This window comes from Stylophora pistillata, chromosome 4 (assembly GCF_964205215.1).
Source record: "Stylophora pistillata chromosome 4, jaStyPist1.2, whole genome shotgun sequence".
NCBI lineage: Eukaryota > Metazoa > Cnidaria > Anthozoa > Scleractinia > Pocilloporidae > Stylophora > Stylophora pistillata.
This window is the reverse complement of record NC_142522.1, coordinates 28,151,343-28,170,631: the sequence shown is the minus strand read 5'-3', so window position 1 is coordinate 28,170,631 and position 19,289 is coordinate 28,151,343. Positions and strand designations below refer to the sequence as shown.

Below are 19,289 nucleotides of genomic sequence, written 5' to 3'. Positions count from 1 at the left end.
TTCCGATTATCGCCAATCTTGTTTATCTAATGGTTCAACGATTTCGAAAAGCGGTTAAAACGCTATATTTGTCGCAGAAGGTAAAAGATTAGAATAACACGACAATTGCGCATTTTTGGAAATTAACAGATGGCGTTGTGCGACCAGTACCAATTATCGCCTGGCGCCGTTTAGCAGGCTTAAAAAGCATATTGTAGTTAAAGTGGGTTAAAAATTTAAACAGCATAAGAGCGGAACAGTTCCTACAAATTAAACGTATTCATTGTTCAACCTCTGCCAGCTATCACCAGCTGTTTCCAGAAACGGTTCAAAGACAATTTTAGTCACATGAGACAGAAACTGAATGGCACGAATATATTCCTGTGGAGCTATTTGATAATTGAAATGCCATCTCAGAAATAAATTGTTATGACCATTTTTTGCATCTTTAATAGACAACATGTCGGTGTAAATCTTTTTCTTGTAACGGAAAATTTCGCTGACATTTGAATGCCTCAGAACAGTGCCTATCAGAGCCGGCCAAGATCACATTTGTTTTAAGAGTTTCTCCCACTAAGGAACGTACCTTTGAAGCTAATACCGTACAACCAACTATCAAAAAAGATACTGTAACTATCAAACGTCAATTCAAAGCTCCCAAATTTGTTTCGTGAAATAAAATGCTTTCAATTTAAACTGTCATTTGGAATGTTTAGACCCATTCTTTGGTTTTATTAGTTTCTTTAGAGTAAACATCTGTCAATTGCAAGTAAGCAAACGGGTTGGTATCACGAAAGTACAGCGAGAAAGAAGAAAACGAGAGAAATGGGAGGTAACAACAAAAAAGACCTACAATCATCAGCTGGCACCCGGCACAGCACAAGACGTTCTTTTAGCGACTTTTTACACATTCATTGCTGTTTTCGGTGTTGTCAGTGATGCTATCGTGATAACCATAGTGCGAAGAACGCTTTCAACGCACACATCAACAAACTATCTTCTCTTGAAATTAGCTGTGGCTGATCTCCTGACTTTCATTCTGTGTCCTGGGATGTGCAGTACGACTTTGCTTTATCTAACGTCAACCTGCAGCTGAAAGGGATTACGGGGGATTTGATCCGCAAGTTGTTTGTGGGAAATGCTGTTGTTCCAATCACCATCAATGTCGCCGTCCTAAATGTCTGTACGATTGCTGTGTAGCGGTATTTGGCTCTTCTAAAGCCTTTTAAAGTCAACTCGAGGATGTATGAAGATCAAGTAAAATATATGAGTTCCGTGCTGTGGTTGCTTGCCCGGCTATCCTGTATCCCATATATTCAAGCCAATACATACAACATCTCGTCTTCCACGTATCCGTGCAAACGCCCTCGGAGTTTAGACGAGTATTTCCTTCACAAGTCCTTCATTACATTCAGTGTTGTTTGTTTTGGCTTTGTTAGTTCTATGATAATGTTTATCTGTTACTTTGAAATCATCCGTGGATTGTACTTTACGAACACAATTTGCTCTAAGTCATCGGACACAGAAGCAGACAGAAAAACAAAGAAGCAGCTAGCTCAGTCGACCTCTGATCTGGCTGGCTGTTGCCTTTTCCTTCTGTTCACTGCCATTTCATATATATTTCCTCTTACTTATTTCCTTGGATAATGAAACGGTCCAAAAAAACTGCAGCACATTGAATTGGATTCACAAAGCATCACTCTTTCTACTTTTTTCTAATTCTTTCCTAAATCCTATTTTGTATACGCTACAAACCTCGAACTATCGTGATGGATGTAAATTGATTTTAGCTCCAGGTTGATTTGCCGCAATTCTTTGGTAACAAATTCTACACAAGGCCTTACTAATTGGTGTACAGCATCGAGGAGCACACTGGCAACATTACACAGCAAAGAACATTTCGTAATAAATGTCAAGTTGAGTGAAAGAGAACAATTATTCTTCGGGAAAATTACAATCGAAACTCTGGTGATTAAGTAACCAAAGTCAAGCTTCTGTGACGCTTTTCCCCCCGGTTCGTGGTCACCTCCGGGAATTTGCATCTACTCACCAGTTTCAATTCTTGACAATTATCATAGCTGAACATTTGGGTAAATAAGGCAAAATATGTTACCTAATTATTCCCCTCTATACGATCATTACTGCGCTGCCTCATGAATACGAATTTACACAGTGTTATCGGAGAAGGGCATTTTATTTTACTAAGTTGTTAATCACGAATGATTTTTAACAGTTAAATATGGAGATATTCAAATCAATTTTCACATCATCAGTTTGCTGTTGTAACAAGGCAAAGCAAGAATTAAGTAGACTGTTATCAAACTGTTCACAGATGAGTGTAAATCGTGACGCATTTGACGAGCCTTCTAATGGGTGTAATAAATAAAATAGCAGGGTCCCAGAAATGCTATCATGAATTTCTCAAGATCGTGAATTTTGCAGAATTGTCCCCAGCAAAAGGCGCAAAAGTGGATTGAAGCGGTAAAATTTGGCGAATTGGTGCCAAAAGTCCCCACATTTAAGTCGATCTCGCCTGAAAAAAAAATTGCGCAGGATAGGAACGATAATTTACTGCTTTGGGAATACAATGAAGTTTCGTGCATTTTACGTGTTTTGCCTAATATAGGTCCGCTGGTGTTTCAAAGATATTACAAATTCCTGTTACGGGACTGTCTGAAGCGCATTTCTCGCCTGATTCGTTCGACTAATATACTGATCAGAACACAAAATTTCTCTACCCCTTATTAAACATGACAGTTAAAACAATTTTCCCACTCCGCTATTTTCCTCGCCATAACTATACCCACTGACATGGTCTTGCTAAAAGGTCGTGATCGGATTGCCCAAGGAGGAGAATAAATAAACAACCCGACCCAAATCTCCCTAGTTTTTGCACCTCATCCTCTACTACTGCACCGTCTTATGTCGTGCTAAAAAGAAAGGTTAGGGCTGGTTGCCCAATGGACCTCTAGGATACACGTCATCCAGATAAACATCTTGCTGACAGTCTCTGTGAAGAGAAGTGAAATAAAGTAACTTCACATCTATTGGGACTACCCAAAGTTTAAAAAGTAGAAAAAATGACAAAAGAATCAGTTTACTAAGTCTTTAGTGTGAGATAAAAATTCATCGAATATTCGCAGTGTAAACCGATCTGCACCACCTTTGCTCCAAGTAAATTATGCCATTTTTAATGTGAATAAAAATAATCATTTTTTATCCTAATTAAAATTAGCATAGCTAGCGACTTAACTCTGTGCCGAAAAAAAGCCGTTTGTCAGCTAGTGGTTTATTCACTAGAAATCATTCTAAAAGATAAAGAACGTGTCGAATAATGATATATTGCGATGACTCTTGAGAACTTTAATCGCGATTTACCGGTGCTATGGTGAGCAATCATCTTTTCTTAAATATGAGGGTCTCCGCGGGGTTAACTGATAATTATTTAACTGCAAAAAAAAATTAGCCGTTTTACCCTTAAAATTCTCCTTTTTAAAAACAATGGAAAGAAATTAACCGTAAGCCGTAAAATGGCCAAAATTTTAGCCATTAATCGTAAAAACCATCGTCATACTGAGACTCTTACATGTCAAAACATATTGCTCAATTATTCGGTGGGAATTTAAAGCCAATAAGACTGGGGAAGTGTAAGAATGGAATAAATGACATCCAGACAAATTAAAATGCACAACTACCACGCTATTCTGTATTCTTATAATCAAGAGTTCGAGAGACTTTCCGACTCACTTGTTGGCAACCTCTTCCTTACCACAATTCATTTCAAATGCTGCTGCAGGAATTGTTAAAGAATCCGCATGATATCGGTTTTGCGGTGAACTAAACGCAAGGTATGACTAAAAAACATTTAAAACCCGTGCATGCTGGATGAAATTTCCAATGGTTTAATTAAGACTGATAATTGATCAGAGGAAGCTAACGCAGGTTTTATTTTCAGAATGAACGAAAGCAACATCAACGCCTCTCTACTCATTACTACTCATGACATCGTTTTTGCAACGTTGTACTCGTTTATTGTGTTTTTTGGCGTCATAACGAATGGCATGATCGTATCTATTGTACGGAAAACGCGAACCATGCACACAACAACAAACTACCTGTTGATGAACTTGGCTGTAGCCGATTTCCTAACGTTATTATTTTGTCCGGGTTTCTACGACTTTGCATTACACAATCTTCGATTGGGCTCTGACAGATTGGATGACATCTTTTGCAAGTTTATTGCAGGAAATGCAATCGTTTGTGTCTCTTTCGATGCCTCTGTGTTGACTCTGTGTGCCATTGCGGTGGAGCGCTACCTCGGTATTGTTAAACCTTTTAACAAACGTTGGGTGCTGACGAAAAAGAAAGTGAACTTTATTATTGTGGTTATTTGGGTGACAGCTGCTTTTTCAAGCCTTCCCGATATACTGTGGACGAAGGAAAATAACGAAGACGTTCTGTCGCCATGGCGGTATCCATGCACGCGTCCCTGGACAGTTACGCATCAGAAATTGAACGTCAAAGCTTACATCCTTAGTCATTCTGTCGCTTTAATCGTTCTGCCTTCAGTCTTGCTTTGTTTTTGCTATATTTCGAGTTCCGCAGCGCTCAAGTCAAGCGCAGGTAAACCGGATGAAGATCCCGCTAGCAAACGGAATATGAAAAGACTCTTAAAGCTTCTTATCTCGTTAGCTTTGGCATTTTGCACACTCTGTCTGCCATTTGCGGTTTTCTTTTTCTATGTCACTGCACTCGCCCCAAACCATTTAGAGCAAAGTTTTAAAACGTTGTATCTGACACACAGAATCGTTCGTTTTTTGACATTTTCCAACTCATTCGTAAACCCCCTTCTTTACGCTGCTCAAAGCAAAAACTACAGAGAAGTTCTGTTTCAGAAACTTTGCCCCAAAAACAACGCACGTAACACAGAAAACGATGCTGCAGTCAGAGCCAGAGAGGAGAAACATAGAATATATTACGAAACAGCCGTGTGAAACAATTGTAACAATAAAGAAAGGTCAGTGACACATTTGTCACGAGCGTGTTTCGTAGAAAACATCTTTATTCTTGCTTGACGAACAGAAAGAAAGACGGAGAAGGAAAACGGAATCCGAAGGCGATTCGAAACCTATTCGCCGAACCGTTTCGACTTCATAATTAAAGGTTCTGGAAGATGAATAAACTGTAACTTATAAACTGTAACCTGTTTAGGGTGTGTTGAGTCATAGACTAAGCCCACATGTGAAAAGGGACCTTCTTATTCTTAAGATCAACAATCGGTCAAAGGCATTCTATGAGGATAGTGAAGAATATGGTTCATTTTGAACTCAGTCGCAAGTATACGCCTGATGTTTTTGAAGCGAACTGAATATACCTCTGTAATTTGGTTTTATCAACTAAACTGAAATTGTAAATTGGCCACCTTAAAGAGTTAAAAAGCTGACATCTTGAGTGTCAGCCCTTCGTCAGAGCACTAACCCCCTGGATATACCTCTGACAAGTGAGAACAAAATGGTTAAATTTGATTTTTTTTTTTTTGTAGGATTATCACGAAATAGAAGACTGTGTTCTCAAAAACCCTTGACGCTAATCGCCAGAAACATTCAAAGAGATTACAATCAGACCCAAAATAGAATATCACCTATATAAATGATAATTTTTACCGCAATTGGCAGTAATGTCGCAATCTGATTGGCCAGTTTTCCGTTGTCGATAAGAGTACAGACAACGCTGCTCGCGTCAAAGTATCACGCGACGTGTCACTTACTGAAAGAATCAGTTTTTTTTTTTTGTTTTTTGACTTCGATATTGTGATAAAAAAATAAATCGAAAGTGGTTAATCGTAGTCTGCGGACCCAGTCGGCTTCGCTTCGCGAATCCACAACATTTTGACCATTGTGATGATAGAATATCGTTGTCAACATGAGTACAGACCACGTCAAACCACCGTCGATTTGTCAAGTTTTAGTGAATTAAACTGCCAGTCGTAAGATTGCTGAAGAGTTGGTCATCAACCTATTGACAATTTATGGAGACGCACAATCGTCCATTGGAAGAGATTCAATACCGATGAAGATTCTCGGAAATTTTGGATGCTTTCTAAATTCTAACAACTAATATATATAACTACGGATTGTTTGGCTTTCGTCGACAGGTCAACAATCGCTAATCTTTGCTAACTGTAGAATGTCATCATTCTTAACACTACTGAGTTGAATTTATGTCATCTTATGTTATCAAAGTTAATCTGCGATCACTGAGATGACTAAATCTCCAAGATGATTTTGCTTTCTATAAGCTTTCGAGCTAAATTTCCCTATGGGGGCCGTCTCCTATTGATCGCTTTTATGTGTGGCAGTCATTCCGCTTTCTTTTATTCGATGTGCAGGCAAAAATAGCACCAACGTTTTACTTTTTCCACCTGATGACTTCGCTCGACTCCCGCTAAGTTTGCGCCTCTTTATAGGTATCGACCCGCAGTGGGTATTACGAAGCCAATTATCCTAAAGATGATCTGCGAATGGTTCTTATTTCTGTGGATTAAAAGATACCACTATTTAGAAGAGGTATCGTGAAACCACAGAAAATATATATTAGCCTATCAGGATAAGGGTGGTACCAAAAGTGAGCAATGAAAACTAAAACTGAGTGTACGTGACTGGGCTTTGAGCTTAGAAAATGAAGAATGAGTAATGACGAATTCGCTCTTAGTTTTGGTCTTGCAGTTTGGTTTTTAAATGCAAATTATCTCGGGGAATAAGACTGAAACAAAAACAATTTCATACTTACGATCCTAAAAGCTTCTGAAATATACGTTAAGGTTGCTATTACTTTTTCGCTTTATTTCTACTTTTAATTTTAATTACTTTTATATTTGTTCTTCTGATCTTTAAAATTTTAAAAGCCACGCATTTGTACGTGCTTTAATTCAAATTTGGTTTGATATTAAATCTTCCACTGAATGAAGTGTGTAGGTAAGGGAATGGCAGTTTCGAAAGCCAGTAGCAAGGCACAGCAAAGGGGGAAAAAAGATCAATTTTGAATTAGTTCCAAACTCGATAGCCCATTTCCGAATTACCCTTGGCCTCTTTTTCAAAACGAGGCCTGGTGCCCAACCATTCTTCTGAAAATGAGTTTAATTTGCATGTGAATGAAAACTTACTATCATATGAAAGGATGAGCACCACGACTCGTTTTGAAAATGAGGCCAAGGGTAATTCGGAAATAGGCTATTAATCGAAACTTGACTTGAAAAACAAACTTCTTGGTACGAAGCGAAAGAGGATGATTTGTCATTTTTCTGCCAAACATTGGGCTGAACTGAGTTGTCACATTGGAACCTGTAAGTAGTCTTCTTTTGCCTTTCCTGAACAAAACACTTCTGCAGGATGCTTCCATGTGAATAGACAGTATTGTTGCAATCTCATATTCACTTTGAAATGAATGTCGAAAGCAGCACATGATTGCTTTAGATTTATCGTTTCGCAAATTTCTTATCTCTCTCCTACTAACTTCTTCCACTCCTGCTCATGTAAAAGAAATTCTTTAGTGCGGTTCACCATACCAATTTTAAGAAAATTTAAAGGTAACGTTGGATTTATGATTTTAAACAATAGCTGAACCTTAAAAATATTAAATAAACACGCTTTTCTAAACGGAATCAGACACCACGAATATCTGAATAGAATAGGTGCTCCAGATAGATTGAAACCTATCATGCCTACTCTCTAATAACATTACAAATCGGTTCAATTTTCGCACAAAGGTCGTTGCAATCATTAATCATCATTAATCATTTCAAAACCACGCTGCCGATCCGAATGGGATTAAAGGCGCCAGGTATGCTTGGCGCTAACGCTGCGGAAAGCATAAAGTGCTCCAAAATATGCCATCGGAATATTCATGATTCAGTTCTGAAGTGTTATCTGCTAAAAAAAAATAAATAAATAAATAAAAAACAAAGTTGTTTACATTTTCACTCGAGAATCGTCTTAACATCATCCACAGTCGACTTAGATAGACTGTAATCTAATACCGCCGGGCGGAGGTCGTCAAATATTCTGTCAAACCTCTGAGTCTGAAGGCCTTAGTGCGTACTGAATATTCACCTGCCAATCACCATATTCTGGAAAATTCACCTGCAAGTCCACAGCGTCACTTGCACTTACCCTTGAGTGAATAATCGATTGATAAATTTGAATCTTCTATGTATAATTTCCTTGTTCTCATAAGCCAAATAAAGAGTCATTTGAGCAATCTCGAGTTCATTTAGTTGCCATGACTATCACAATGACGTTGAGATGAAAGGAAAATCAGCTTTCACATTTGTGTATTTTCGAACAACTTCCTCGAGAGGGAAAAATTGATCTTCCTTGTTCCCTTCACCAATGCATATCCTCAGATTTAATCGTCTTTATCAATGTTAATTGAAGAAATTGGGTGCGAAAGATAGCAATATTGAGCTTCCATATCTTTGCGATGGTTTTTACTACTAAAGCAGCATAAATTTAACAAAAAAACTCTAAACTCAGGTTACTTCTACAAGTGCAAGAAATTTCTGCTATTCGCCGAGTTCTAAATGTTCTTGATTATTTTCTGCCATTCTGTTTGAACGTGTTTTTAAAAAGCGTCGGCTAATTCTCCTCAGTCCTTGTCTGTAGTTAGAACTTTGCGCTGCGTAAAGGACAGGATTGATAAAAGAGTTGAGAATAAGAAAAAAGCGAACCACTCGGTGTACAAGGTGAAGAGAGTAGTAATTTTGTTTCAGTGTACTCTTTGAGATAAGGGAGACGTAAATAAAGAACACTGCAAACGGAATGCAACAAACAGCAAAAGCTACAGCGAGAGAGACAAGTAACTTTAAAAGGTGTTTCTTGGATTTTTCCGCTTCTCCACTTTCAGCGGAGTTTTCACAACAGATGTTTCTCTTAAAGTGTATTCCATAGAAAACAGAGCAGTAACAAAACAGAATCACAACTGTGGGCATCACAATAAACAGACTGCAAAATACAATTATATACGTCCTTTTATACGGCGTGAGTCGATCGAGAGTCCATGGTCGATTACAAGGATATGCTCTAGCCTCTGGATCGTAGTCGTTCGATAAAAATCCTGGTAAACATAGTAGCAACGCTGATACCCACGTTGCGACAATTGCATGACGGACGTTTCCTTTACCAAGTCTTGCATTTGTGTTAAATGGTTTCACGAGAGAAAAGTACCTTTCCACAGCTATGACCGTCAATGTGAAAATAGACTCTAGAACAGTGACAGAGAGCACAGCATTTCCTGCAAACACCTTGCAAATGAAATCCCCAGTGGTTTGACTCAGTCTTACGTTATGTAAAGAGAAATCATAAAAGCCCGGACAGAACAACAGTGACAGTAAATCGGCCAGGGCTAAGTTCACCAGCAAATAGTTTGTTGTTGTATGCATGGATCGCGTTTTACACACGATGGCGATCACAACACCGTTGCCAATCACACCAAAAAACACAATGATTGAGTAAATCGTTGCGAAAACGATGTTTTCAGAGGCAACGCCGTCGACAATTCTTTCGTCGATGGTAAAATTAGTTTCACTATTTCCGGAACTCATCGCTTATCAGAGAGGAAAAACCCTCCAAATGTCATTTAACATTCCCACTGGCTTTAAATGCTTTTTCTACGATTCACAATGGCTTTCAACAAGCGAAGTGATTGTTAAAGAATGCCTTTTCTTCACACACGATTTCGAAAGTTCAGCTGTGTAAATTCTTTGTTTCCGAGATGTTACAGGTGAATCGAATTTTTTAATATATTAGGGACCTAAAGCAAACACGACGGCGACAGCAACGAGGACGTGGAAAAACAAGAGATCTGATTGGCAGAACAATAGCTCAGCACGTGCGTTTTGAAACTTTGTACATTTTTTAGCCGTCCTATGCAAAACAACAACCTGAAATCGCCAAAATTTACGTCGTCTGAGAACCGAAACCGTGGCGGCAAATTATTATAATTTCCATTTAGAGCTCAACGCTACTTTTATACGTCATGCTGAAGTTGAGCCGTGGCGCCATATGAGACAGTAAGCTCCTGCAGCTATGTTTGAAATTCTAACTAAGAGTAGAAATTCATTTTTTAATCGGAGTCTTCCTTGGCGTTGCCGTCCTGACTGCTTAAGGTCCCTATTAGCTTTCAATTTGGTCGATCAGTTCGGCATATTTAAAATTGAGGAGTAGCCAAGAATAGCATTGACCGACATTTCCAGGTTAAAAAATTATTCTTAAACGTAAGCAAGAGAATGTTTATAAGCTCTTGACGTGAGCCAATGGCATCATCTGGATCTAAAGGGTTAAGAAATCATTTCCTGATGGTTTTAAAGTGGACATCCCGGTTTTTCTGTATACGCAAACAGTGCGTAAAAATAATTGTGCTCACGGTATTATCGTTTCACACTAATCTGTAACATCATGGCCGGATGATTTATCCACCAAAGATCATGATAGCAGCTTGTTTCTGTCAATACTCGCCCATCTTAAGAATTATGAAGTATTTATATAGTTTCTTCGCACGTACTAAATACGAAACAAAACGGGTCGGTTTCTCGGCTATTTTATAAACATAAAATTTATTTTAATTTCATGTCCATGATAAGTCTCTGAAATTCTCCGTTAATTCTCAGAACTTGTACTTAAAATTAACAAATTTGAAAAAAACCAGTCTGAGAGGAATAGACATTTTCAATTGGGAGTCAAGTTTCCCACACACAATGGAAAATACAATGGAGTTAAGTGAAAAACCGTTCCAAAATAAACAAACAGCATGAAATGTCTAGAAGCTTTGATTTTGACGAAAATTTGACTGTGCTGTTTTTCATTTAGAATCGCTCGCATCGTAAAATTATTCATAACCTTAATTATGAATTTTTAATTGTACACCACCTGCCACTATGTCATTCCACCCGCAAAAGTGCTAATTTGCGAATGTTTCTCTGTCATGACTGTGCAAACCCTTATGAAGAAAAAAAAAACCATAGATTTCATTTTCTCGGATTTTGTGGTCACGGTAATAAACCCAAACAAAATTTTTCCCGTGAAAAAAACCGACGACTGGACTGGACTATTTTTTTCACCATTTTTGGACCATTTTGTTTGGACCATTTTTTGGACCCTTTTCTTTGGACCATTTTTTGGACCATTTTATAAGGGGGGAAACACACCGTTAGTACTCAGGGAGGGTTGGGTGCGGTCAATAAGTACTCAGGGAGGGTGGGAGGTGTTTGTAATTGTAAACACTACTGCTTTATGGAGCTTTTACTTGATCGTGCAAATTATTTTAATCGGTTTTTCGACTGACTTTTTGTATATCAAAATTGTTGCGCTGGGCCGCGGCGTTTGTTTAATGTTTTTGTCAGCGAAAGTAAAACTGCCACGTAGACACTGGACTTTAATTTTTATTGAATATATCGCGTTTACGATCCTCCACTGTTGAGTTGCTAGTCTGGCATAGGTTATGCGTGTGCCTTTTGAGGCGACTTGTGCACCATCAGTTTTCCTTTGTGTATACAGTATGTAATTACCAGATTTATCCATCTTCCTTTGTCACTGATGTTATCAGACGAGATCACGGAATTTCCGGTCCTTAGCCCTTGACTTAACCGCATACAGAATTCACAAGCGCTATCGCAATTTTAACGTTTATACGTTTACTATAAAAGATCATTGTTGGTACAGTCGTACAAAACAACCGTCTCTCGGGTGTCTCGAAAACACAGACCTCGAAAACGCAGACCGCAGACCTCGAAAACGCAAACCTCGAAAAAATTTTTTTTCACATTTCGAAGAGAACATTAGTTCACGCGCAGACGTCCAACGTTGAGCGCGGGACAAACCATATAAGGCTACCGAAATAGACATTCACTGTGTACCACATTCCTTGAATGCAAAAATTCAAGTCCCTCGGCGATATCAATCACTGCCTTGAGAAAAAGCGGTAAAAAAATGTTGAAAGGCTTCGCCTGCTTGTATTTTATCGAGGCAAAGCAATAATTCGAGGAGATCTAAACCTGAACATTAGGACCGAATGGCAGTAAATCAAAACACTCGTATTCCATCATTATAGCAACCGGTTTAAGACCGATTAAAACAATTTGTACAATCGAGTTAAAGCTACATTAACAAGTAGTGACAATTACAACCACCTCCCGCCCTTCCCCGAGTGGTAACAGTCTGCCTCCCACCCCTCCCTTAATACTTATAGACTGCACCCACCCCTCCCTGAGTACTAATGGTGTGCTTCCCCCTTATAAAATGGTCCAAAAAAATGGTCCAAACTCAATGGTCTAAAACAATGGTCCAAAAAATAGTCCAGTCCAGTCCCTATTTTACCCTATGCCTGGAGGAACAGCTGTCGTGACAAGCTGAAGTATCCTTTCCTGCAGTATGTTTTTTAGATAAGGTTCACGCACGTTTTCTTGTAATTTGTTCGAATTATTTCCACTCACAATCTGAGGACTGGATAACGTTCTTTGTTTCCTTCTGTTCGCTCACAATCTTAACACACGTTCGCTTACAATCGTTGTTCGCTCTTTTTCTTGTTCACACTGTCGCTCTAACATTTCACAATAACTACGATCGTATTACAAGATTTCAAGATTTCCACAATTACACTGTTGCCAGCTTGTTACTTAATCGCTTCGTTGTGCTTACATAATTTCTAAATCATGCACGTGTCTAAGAAGTTGTCACCAGATCCTTACGCGTGTCACGTGTCGCGCGTGGAACTATAGTTTTCCGACATAATTCTGGTGCGCTTGCATGCAGAAACGTGTATTGCGTATTCCAACCACATCCATATCGAATAGCATTTGTGGTCTTTTGTTTCCTGCCACAAATCACTAGTGGTCATTAAAGATTGTAATCGGATTATAATCTGTCATTTTGATGTCGACTCTGAAGGTAAAGCAGTCAACGCTAAGAAAATAAGTGTCGTGCACAAGTCTTAGATCACAAAGAAACAATGATGAATATTTGACAGTTTAGGTTTGCAGTCAGATCTACGTATCTAGGGCGTTTACGTGTGATAGCAATAAAACTAGGGCACTCTGTAACATAAAGGGGGAATGATTAGAACGGTTGTGATGAGCGAAAGTATGACTGCAATAAAGTGAAGAAAACGGCAGATACAGTCCTAAGTGTTTGTTGAACCAGCGAGCGCAGAGATATTCCTAACGCAGTAGATAATTCCGCAAAAATAGCTTTTTCCGTCGCTTTTGCAAATAGATATGGATAGAATGGTTTCATTCTGTTTGAAAAAGATGATCTGTTCAATTGCGATTCAAGGGAGAAATACTTAAGAAAAAAGAGTTACAAAATGTTTTTGTCTCTCCACGTCACAGTTATCATGTCGGCGGAACATCAACATGTCATGTTCTCTTGTTAACAGCAGCTCGTTAAGCTGTGTTGTATGACAATATCTTGTTGTCTGCATGAATATTGTTATAACCAAGGTTAACGGAGATCTTTTACCATAGTTTTTATGCGAAGAAGTTGCTCCGTCAGTGATCCGAGTGATTCCAGTAGAGAAAAAAACGAATCATTCTCTTTCTGGATAAATCAAAGTTACATTCATAATGTTGATATCCACTTCGTCCATTCGTTGAGATTCATCATGGTGGTGCCAGTAGTCATCAGTGCGCCAGATGATCTAAATACGAGCTACGATTATGTTGTGTTCATTGACAAGACACTTTACTCTCCCAGTGCCCCATTACACACCGACAGAGTATCCGGTAAACCTGACGCAGTACTAGTGGGTCTGCCTCCTCCACAGGCTTTCCCAAGAAAAAGCTGTTTCGTCCCCATTCGCTCGCGATCGAATATTTTGGGGGAGCGAAGGGAGCGATGGAAAGGGAAGAGAGAGGAAGGGGGAAAGCCTGCGAAATCCTGTGTCGAATATATGCGAAATCTTTCGAAAATTTGTAAATCGGTTCAGACAGCGAGAAAGGCAGATTTTTTTGAAGACGAAGCACGCCTTCCATCAACTGAAGATTTTTTTGATGATACTCTTAGTGATTTAAAAGTTTCCATCGGAGAGTTATCGATTGAAGGTAAGTTGGTCACATATTACAATACCCGGCTAAAATATGTCTTACTTGAGGCCACAGCAGTCCCGCAGTAGTGTTTAATAATGCTTTCCCCGCAGTCTGCAGTCTGCAGTGGCAATATTCCGAATAAACAAGTCTCTTGCTAAACCGACTGCGTCAACCCCATGATTCATGAGTTATCGAGTGAAGGTAAGTTGGTCACATATTACAATACCCGGCTAAAATATGTCTTACTTGAGGCCACCGCAGTCCCGCAGTGGTGTTTAATAATGCTTCCCCCGCAGTCTGCAGTCTGCAATGGCAATATTCCGAATAAAAAAGTCTCTTGCTAAACCGACCGCATCAACCCCATGAACTTTGATAAATAGTATTAATACAGTCACCGCTTTCATCATTTTCTCGCAAATTTGGCTCGCCTAATTTAAGTTTGGATGCGTTATAAGTTATAACTTATATACTCACCTTCGATTTCCATTCAGAGATGGTGGAGATGAAGTGTAACGTTTCGCGGCCATAAATTTCCCACGTCTTAGTTCGTGCCTTCGCGACTACCTCCGCAGTTGCATATTTCTCATGAATCACCCTGTAATGCTGACCCAATCCACTTTCTTCAAAAAATATCACATTCTGACGGCAATTTTGCTCCGGAGAGATGATTTTTTTCATACTTAACTGAGCCTTGTGGACCGGTCTAGGAAGTTCCGGGAAATCCGCCATTAATGCTTCCGCCATCTTGGATACAGGATTTGCCAGTCGCTTCGCCTTCTCTCCCCTTCCCATCACTCCTTTCGCCTTTTCTTAATAATTAACTAGAATGTCCCCAAAATAATCGCGAGCGAGCGACTGGGGACGAGGCAGCTAGTGGGTAACATTTAAATGAAATGGTGTCTCCTCGGTTAATCAACTTTCAAAAAGTGCAGTTCTTGTCGCTCTGTGCGACTGAAATCGGGATTCACTTCTTCGCTTTATAAGTATAAATATCCTTTTAAATGATGCCCCTTCTCATTTTCCCTTCTCCACTTGCAGTTTAATACGCAATACAAAACAGGAGAAAAACTAGACGCATTCTCATTCCACATAAATGAGGTTAATTTATTCTTTATGGAAAAAGAGGAATATTAGCCTTTTAACATTTGTTTTTTATTGGCTGTCTCAAGACTATCAACAGAAAGGCCTATTATCTCTGGATCTCCAGCAGTGATATGTAAATATGAGATGTATTGTGTTGCTGGTTAGACCACTGAGGTACCTTTTTCAGTGTGTCTTGCCACTGGCAGAAAAAAATTAAAAGGCGTAAATGATTTCCATAGTATTTTAGACATAGTGAGCAAGCCGTCTAGACAGACAATAGCAAATGTTTATTAATGCAGGGGAATTTTAAAAGATAATAAACAAGGTATTAGAATTTAGAATTTAACAATAGATTGTCAGATATAGTTAGCATTCATATTTGCAAATAGGTACCGAAAAACCTGTTTTGGGAGTATTTCATTAAAGTTTAAAGTACCCGTTGCCAACCTAGCTAAATATCATTACGATGATTAGTGAGGCCATGAAAATTACAATTAAGATTAAATAAAAGTTCTGCTGATTAGGATTTGGAATCAACTGTGTGGAAATAAGACCTTAAGTAATAGTTTTATATTTCGGCATCGTAAAGATAGAAGTTTTTTGTAATTATCCTCGAGAACATGCGAATGAAATAATCCTCCATGAATAATGGCAGGGATCAGTTCTTATTTACGGCGGAGCTTGTTATAGTGGGCGATTTTTAGTCCTTCTGTATGAGTATGGTGATTGTTTCAAGTGTTGCGACAGTGGTACCTAATTGAGGGCACAAAACTGTTTCTCTAACCTCACAGCTTAGCAAGTCCACCTAGTTCCACACAGTAAGATTTCTGAGATGTTCTTCTTAAGGCTCTAAAGAGCATGCAGCTTTGGAAGATTCTCTTGAAACCGTCCCTAAAATTGGAACTTTGCAAGGCGTAAAGTAATGGATTGAAAAAGGAGTTCGAAAAAAGGCAAAAACGACATAGTCTGTGAAGTAGATGAAGAGTATTGTAATTATCCTGGACGAATGCTTGCTTAGAAGATATCAAAAATATGAAAAATACAGCAAATGGCAGCGAGCAGAGGGCGAATATAATGGTGAGCCAAATGAGAAGTTTAGCCAGTCGTTTTTTTTCTTGTTTTTCACGGCTGCCAGTGACAGACGACTCGGAAAAAATTGTTTTTGTGAAATATAAGCCACGGATGATTTCAAAATAGCAGAATAGAAGGATAACAAAACTCACCACACCAAAACCAGCACACGTGAAGATGATAAAGGGCTTGTGAAGGAAGTATTCATCTAGACTCCATGGACGTTTGCAGGGATATTTTGAATAAGTCGAAGTGACGTTGTACGTATTGGCTTGAATATCTGGGATGCACGACAACAAGCCTAACAACCACAGCCCAGCTATGAAATATTTAACCCGATCCTCCTTGATTCTCAAATTAGAGTGAAAAGGTTTGAGAAGCGCCAGATACCTTTCCACAGCAATCGTGCAAACCGTAAGAACGGCCACGTTGATGGTAATTGGAACTATTGCATTTCCTGCAAACAGCTTGCAGATCAGATCTCCCGAGAATCCATTTAGATAAACGTTCTGAAGCGCAAAGTCGTACAGTCCAGGGCAAAACAACAACGTTAATAAGTCTGCCAAAGCCAAGTTCATTAGCAGATAGTTAGTTGTTGTGTGATTTGATTGGGTTTTGGGAATTATTGTGATCACGATTGAGTTTCCTATCACTCCAAAGAGAACTATGAAAGAGTACAGGGAGGCGAAAACCACATCGTGAGTTGAAATCGTTGCTTCGGTAAAATTTCTGCTCGTGTTATTACTTCCAGGCATGCTTGATCGAACGTAGCTCTTTCAGTGCTTCTAACAGTAAATGAGATTCCGATTCTAATAAATAGCTTTTTTCCCTCATTCATCAGATTGCAGCAAGATCGCCATAGGTTTGCTTAGATCCGCGAGGATAGCTTCCACATGTTAAATGCGAGAGAAAAATACAATTAAATATACTACCTCTACACGTGGTGTTCCTAGTCAGCTGAATACACGGGGGAACATGCAAATTACCGCTTCTTTATCGAGTAGCTTTTAAGTGCCGAGACCAATAAGGTATGTCTTCTCTGTGTTGCGACACGGGAGATGTAACAGGGTCGGTAAAGTGTAAATGAAGTAATTAATATTTCATCATCACATTTTTCAAAGTTGCAATTTAATACTTTAAGAGGTCAAATGCTATGTCTATATATCATTGTGAAAGCATAAAAAGGGTTTAAATAATTACCTGAAATTATTTGAACGGCTGTGTTGAGGCTTAGGGTTAAAATAAATTGAAAACCAGAAACAAACGCTTTCTAAGACCACTCACAGAGTATGATATGTTAACATACAATATAACTGACAAACAAGACAATAGAAGATAGAAGTCATTTCGGAAATGACGTTTGTTTTGGATTGGGACAGGTATTACCAGTCGAGCTTCCATTAGTTTTGTCTTTATTTGTGTTTCCACGATTGGGAAGACAGTTATAAGCCTTATTCGTTCAATAAACTTCATCAGAACTCGGCTGAGCATGCCATAGTTAACGTGAAATACGAGCGTGTCTTATAAATTCAAATGAAGTAGCTGACAGGTGAATTAAAAATAGAACAGCTTATTTCAGAAACTCCCTTGTTCAATTTCAAAAATTCAATCTAGCTAAAACAAATAATATCAATTATTAGTGGCCGGTAAAATCCGCCTTTGACAGTTCAGCTCAAGGTCTTCTGACATCGCGATTGAAAATACAGCGTCCATTAGCAGAATATTTGCTTTTAAGGTAGCAGGTGTAAAGTTCCCTCAAGGCCTTTTCGCCAGTAAGATCTGAAAGCTCTTTCTCCAAACCAATGACCATGAAATTTCTCTTTTGCTAGTCGAAGGAATATGACGTTACATCAAGCACGATTCTCTGGCTAATAGGTTACATCAACTAAGTTGAAATTGTAAATTCGCCACCGTAACGAGTTAAAAAGCTGACGTTTCGAGCGTTAGCCCTTCATCAGAGCGATATGACCAAATTACTTTGTTACCCCCACCCACGCAGCAGCACAGTTTCTTTAGAAACTTTCACCCACGATTCTCTGGTTGAAGCTTTACTTAGTGCAACTTTTAACTGTATCGAACGTAATCCGGAAATAGTTTGGTGTAGCTTTATTTCGCTCTATGACTGATCTAGAATAATCACCTATTTTTTAAACCAATCGGATGCAAAACTTACAAAACCAACTACGACTTTTATTGACTACTCGTGTTTGCTGCACCCAAGCACAGTTTTCTGGCTTTAAAACTGAGTTCTCATAGCTCCCGATGATAGTTTCTTCGTTGTATCATCTCTTGATGATAGCTTCCTCTGCCCTGATCGACAAATCAGACTTAAAACTCAAGTAAAATCGATCGCGATGTGGTCGCTCTCGTTTTCCCGCGCTTCAAGCAGTTTGCTTGTTAGTCGGGCGACCGACTATAGGTTTACCCTCGGGTTTCTCTAAAAAGCTCAGTCGCGTGCAATGGGGAATACCGCAGACACGTAATAACCGCGCGACCTTCTTTCCACGATGTCGAAGATGGCGAATAGGTCGACTATGTTAACAAACGGTATCATCTTTTCTACGCTCGAACTCACAGACCAACACACCGTTCGCGGTAGACCCACTTAAAAAGGTAGCGTGTGTAATGAGCGTATATTTCGAAACGGGTCGTTCCGCGAACTCAAAATAGCAAAAGAATCAGATGATTTAGCGAAGGTCCAGCTCGAATCAAACCAGAAATCAAATGAGTTAAATGTGGACAGGGTGACAGAAGAACACTTGCTGATAAAACCAAGGTGACTCGTGATCACACTCTAGGAAATGAAAACAAAGATGCCATGCTGGACTTTTATCAGAGTGAAGATAAACGCAATTGTCATATTTATGTGACCTTTATCGTGATAAGCTTACATTTGTTGTTTTTGCTTAAACAGAGTACATTATCAGCTGTTATGTTTTTGTTTGTTCCATTAGTTTTGTCGCTTTTGTGCGTATATTATTTCGCATATTGTTGCGCAGGAATGTCTGTTTGGTACCAAACAACGTGGTGTCGGATAAGATGATGTATTGGACAAAGTAGCGCCATGTTTTCAGCAAAAGTG

At 39.0% G+C, this 19,289-nt stretch overlaps 4 protein-coding genes and 1 pseudogene across 4 annotated transcripts; 2 read left to right on the top strand and 3 right to left on the bottom strand.

Annotated features, from left to right (window-relative positions):
• Positions 1–403: 403 nt before the first annotated feature.
• On the bottom strand, positions 404–15,077 carry LOC148733177 (uncharacterized). The gene is made up of 2 exons (XM_088755928.1): positions 14,528–15,077; positions 404–2,989 (listed from the first exon to the last, which is right to left on the bottom strand). Exons 1-2 carry the CDS (start codon positions 14,843–14,845, stop codon positions 2,960–2,962), a joined length of 348 nt encoding a protein of 115 aa, XP_088612054.1. The 5' UTR covers positions 14,846–15,077; the 3' UTR covers positions 404–2,959.
• Positions 671–1,914, top strand: LOC111329270 (neuromedin-U receptor 1-like; annotated as a pseudogene).
• Positions 3,213–5,035, top strand: LOC111329252 (tachykinin-like peptides receptor 86C). Its single transcript, XM_022933888.2, has 2 exons — positions 3,213–3,827; positions 3,935–5,035. The coding sequence occupies exon 2, from the start codon at positions 3,936–3,938 to the stop codon at positions 4,971–4,973; it is 1,038 nt and encodes a 345-aa protein (XP_022789623.2). The 5' UTR covers positions 3,213–3,827; position 3,935; the 3' UTR covers positions 4,974–5,035.
• LOC111329255 (tachykinin-like peptides receptor 86C) lies at positions 7,507–9,776 on the bottom strand. The gene has a single exon (XM_088755927.1). It carries the CDS (start codon positions 9,575–9,577, stop codon positions 8,540–8,542), a length of 1,038 nt encoding a protein of 345 aa, XP_088612053.1. The 5' UTR covers positions 9,578–9,776; the 3' UTR covers positions 7,507–8,539.
• A 59-nt stretch (positions 15,078–15,136) lies between the features above and the next one.
• Positions 15,137–17,420, bottom strand: LOC148733176 (galanin receptor 2b-like). The gene has a single exon (XM_088755921.1). It carries the CDS (start codon positions 16,960–16,962, stop codon positions 15,922–15,924), a length of 1,041 nt encoding a protein of 346 aa, XP_088612047.1. The 5' UTR covers positions 16,963–17,420; the 3' UTR covers positions 15,137–15,921.
• Between the last annotated feature and the right edge of the window lie 1,869 nt (positions 17,421–19,289).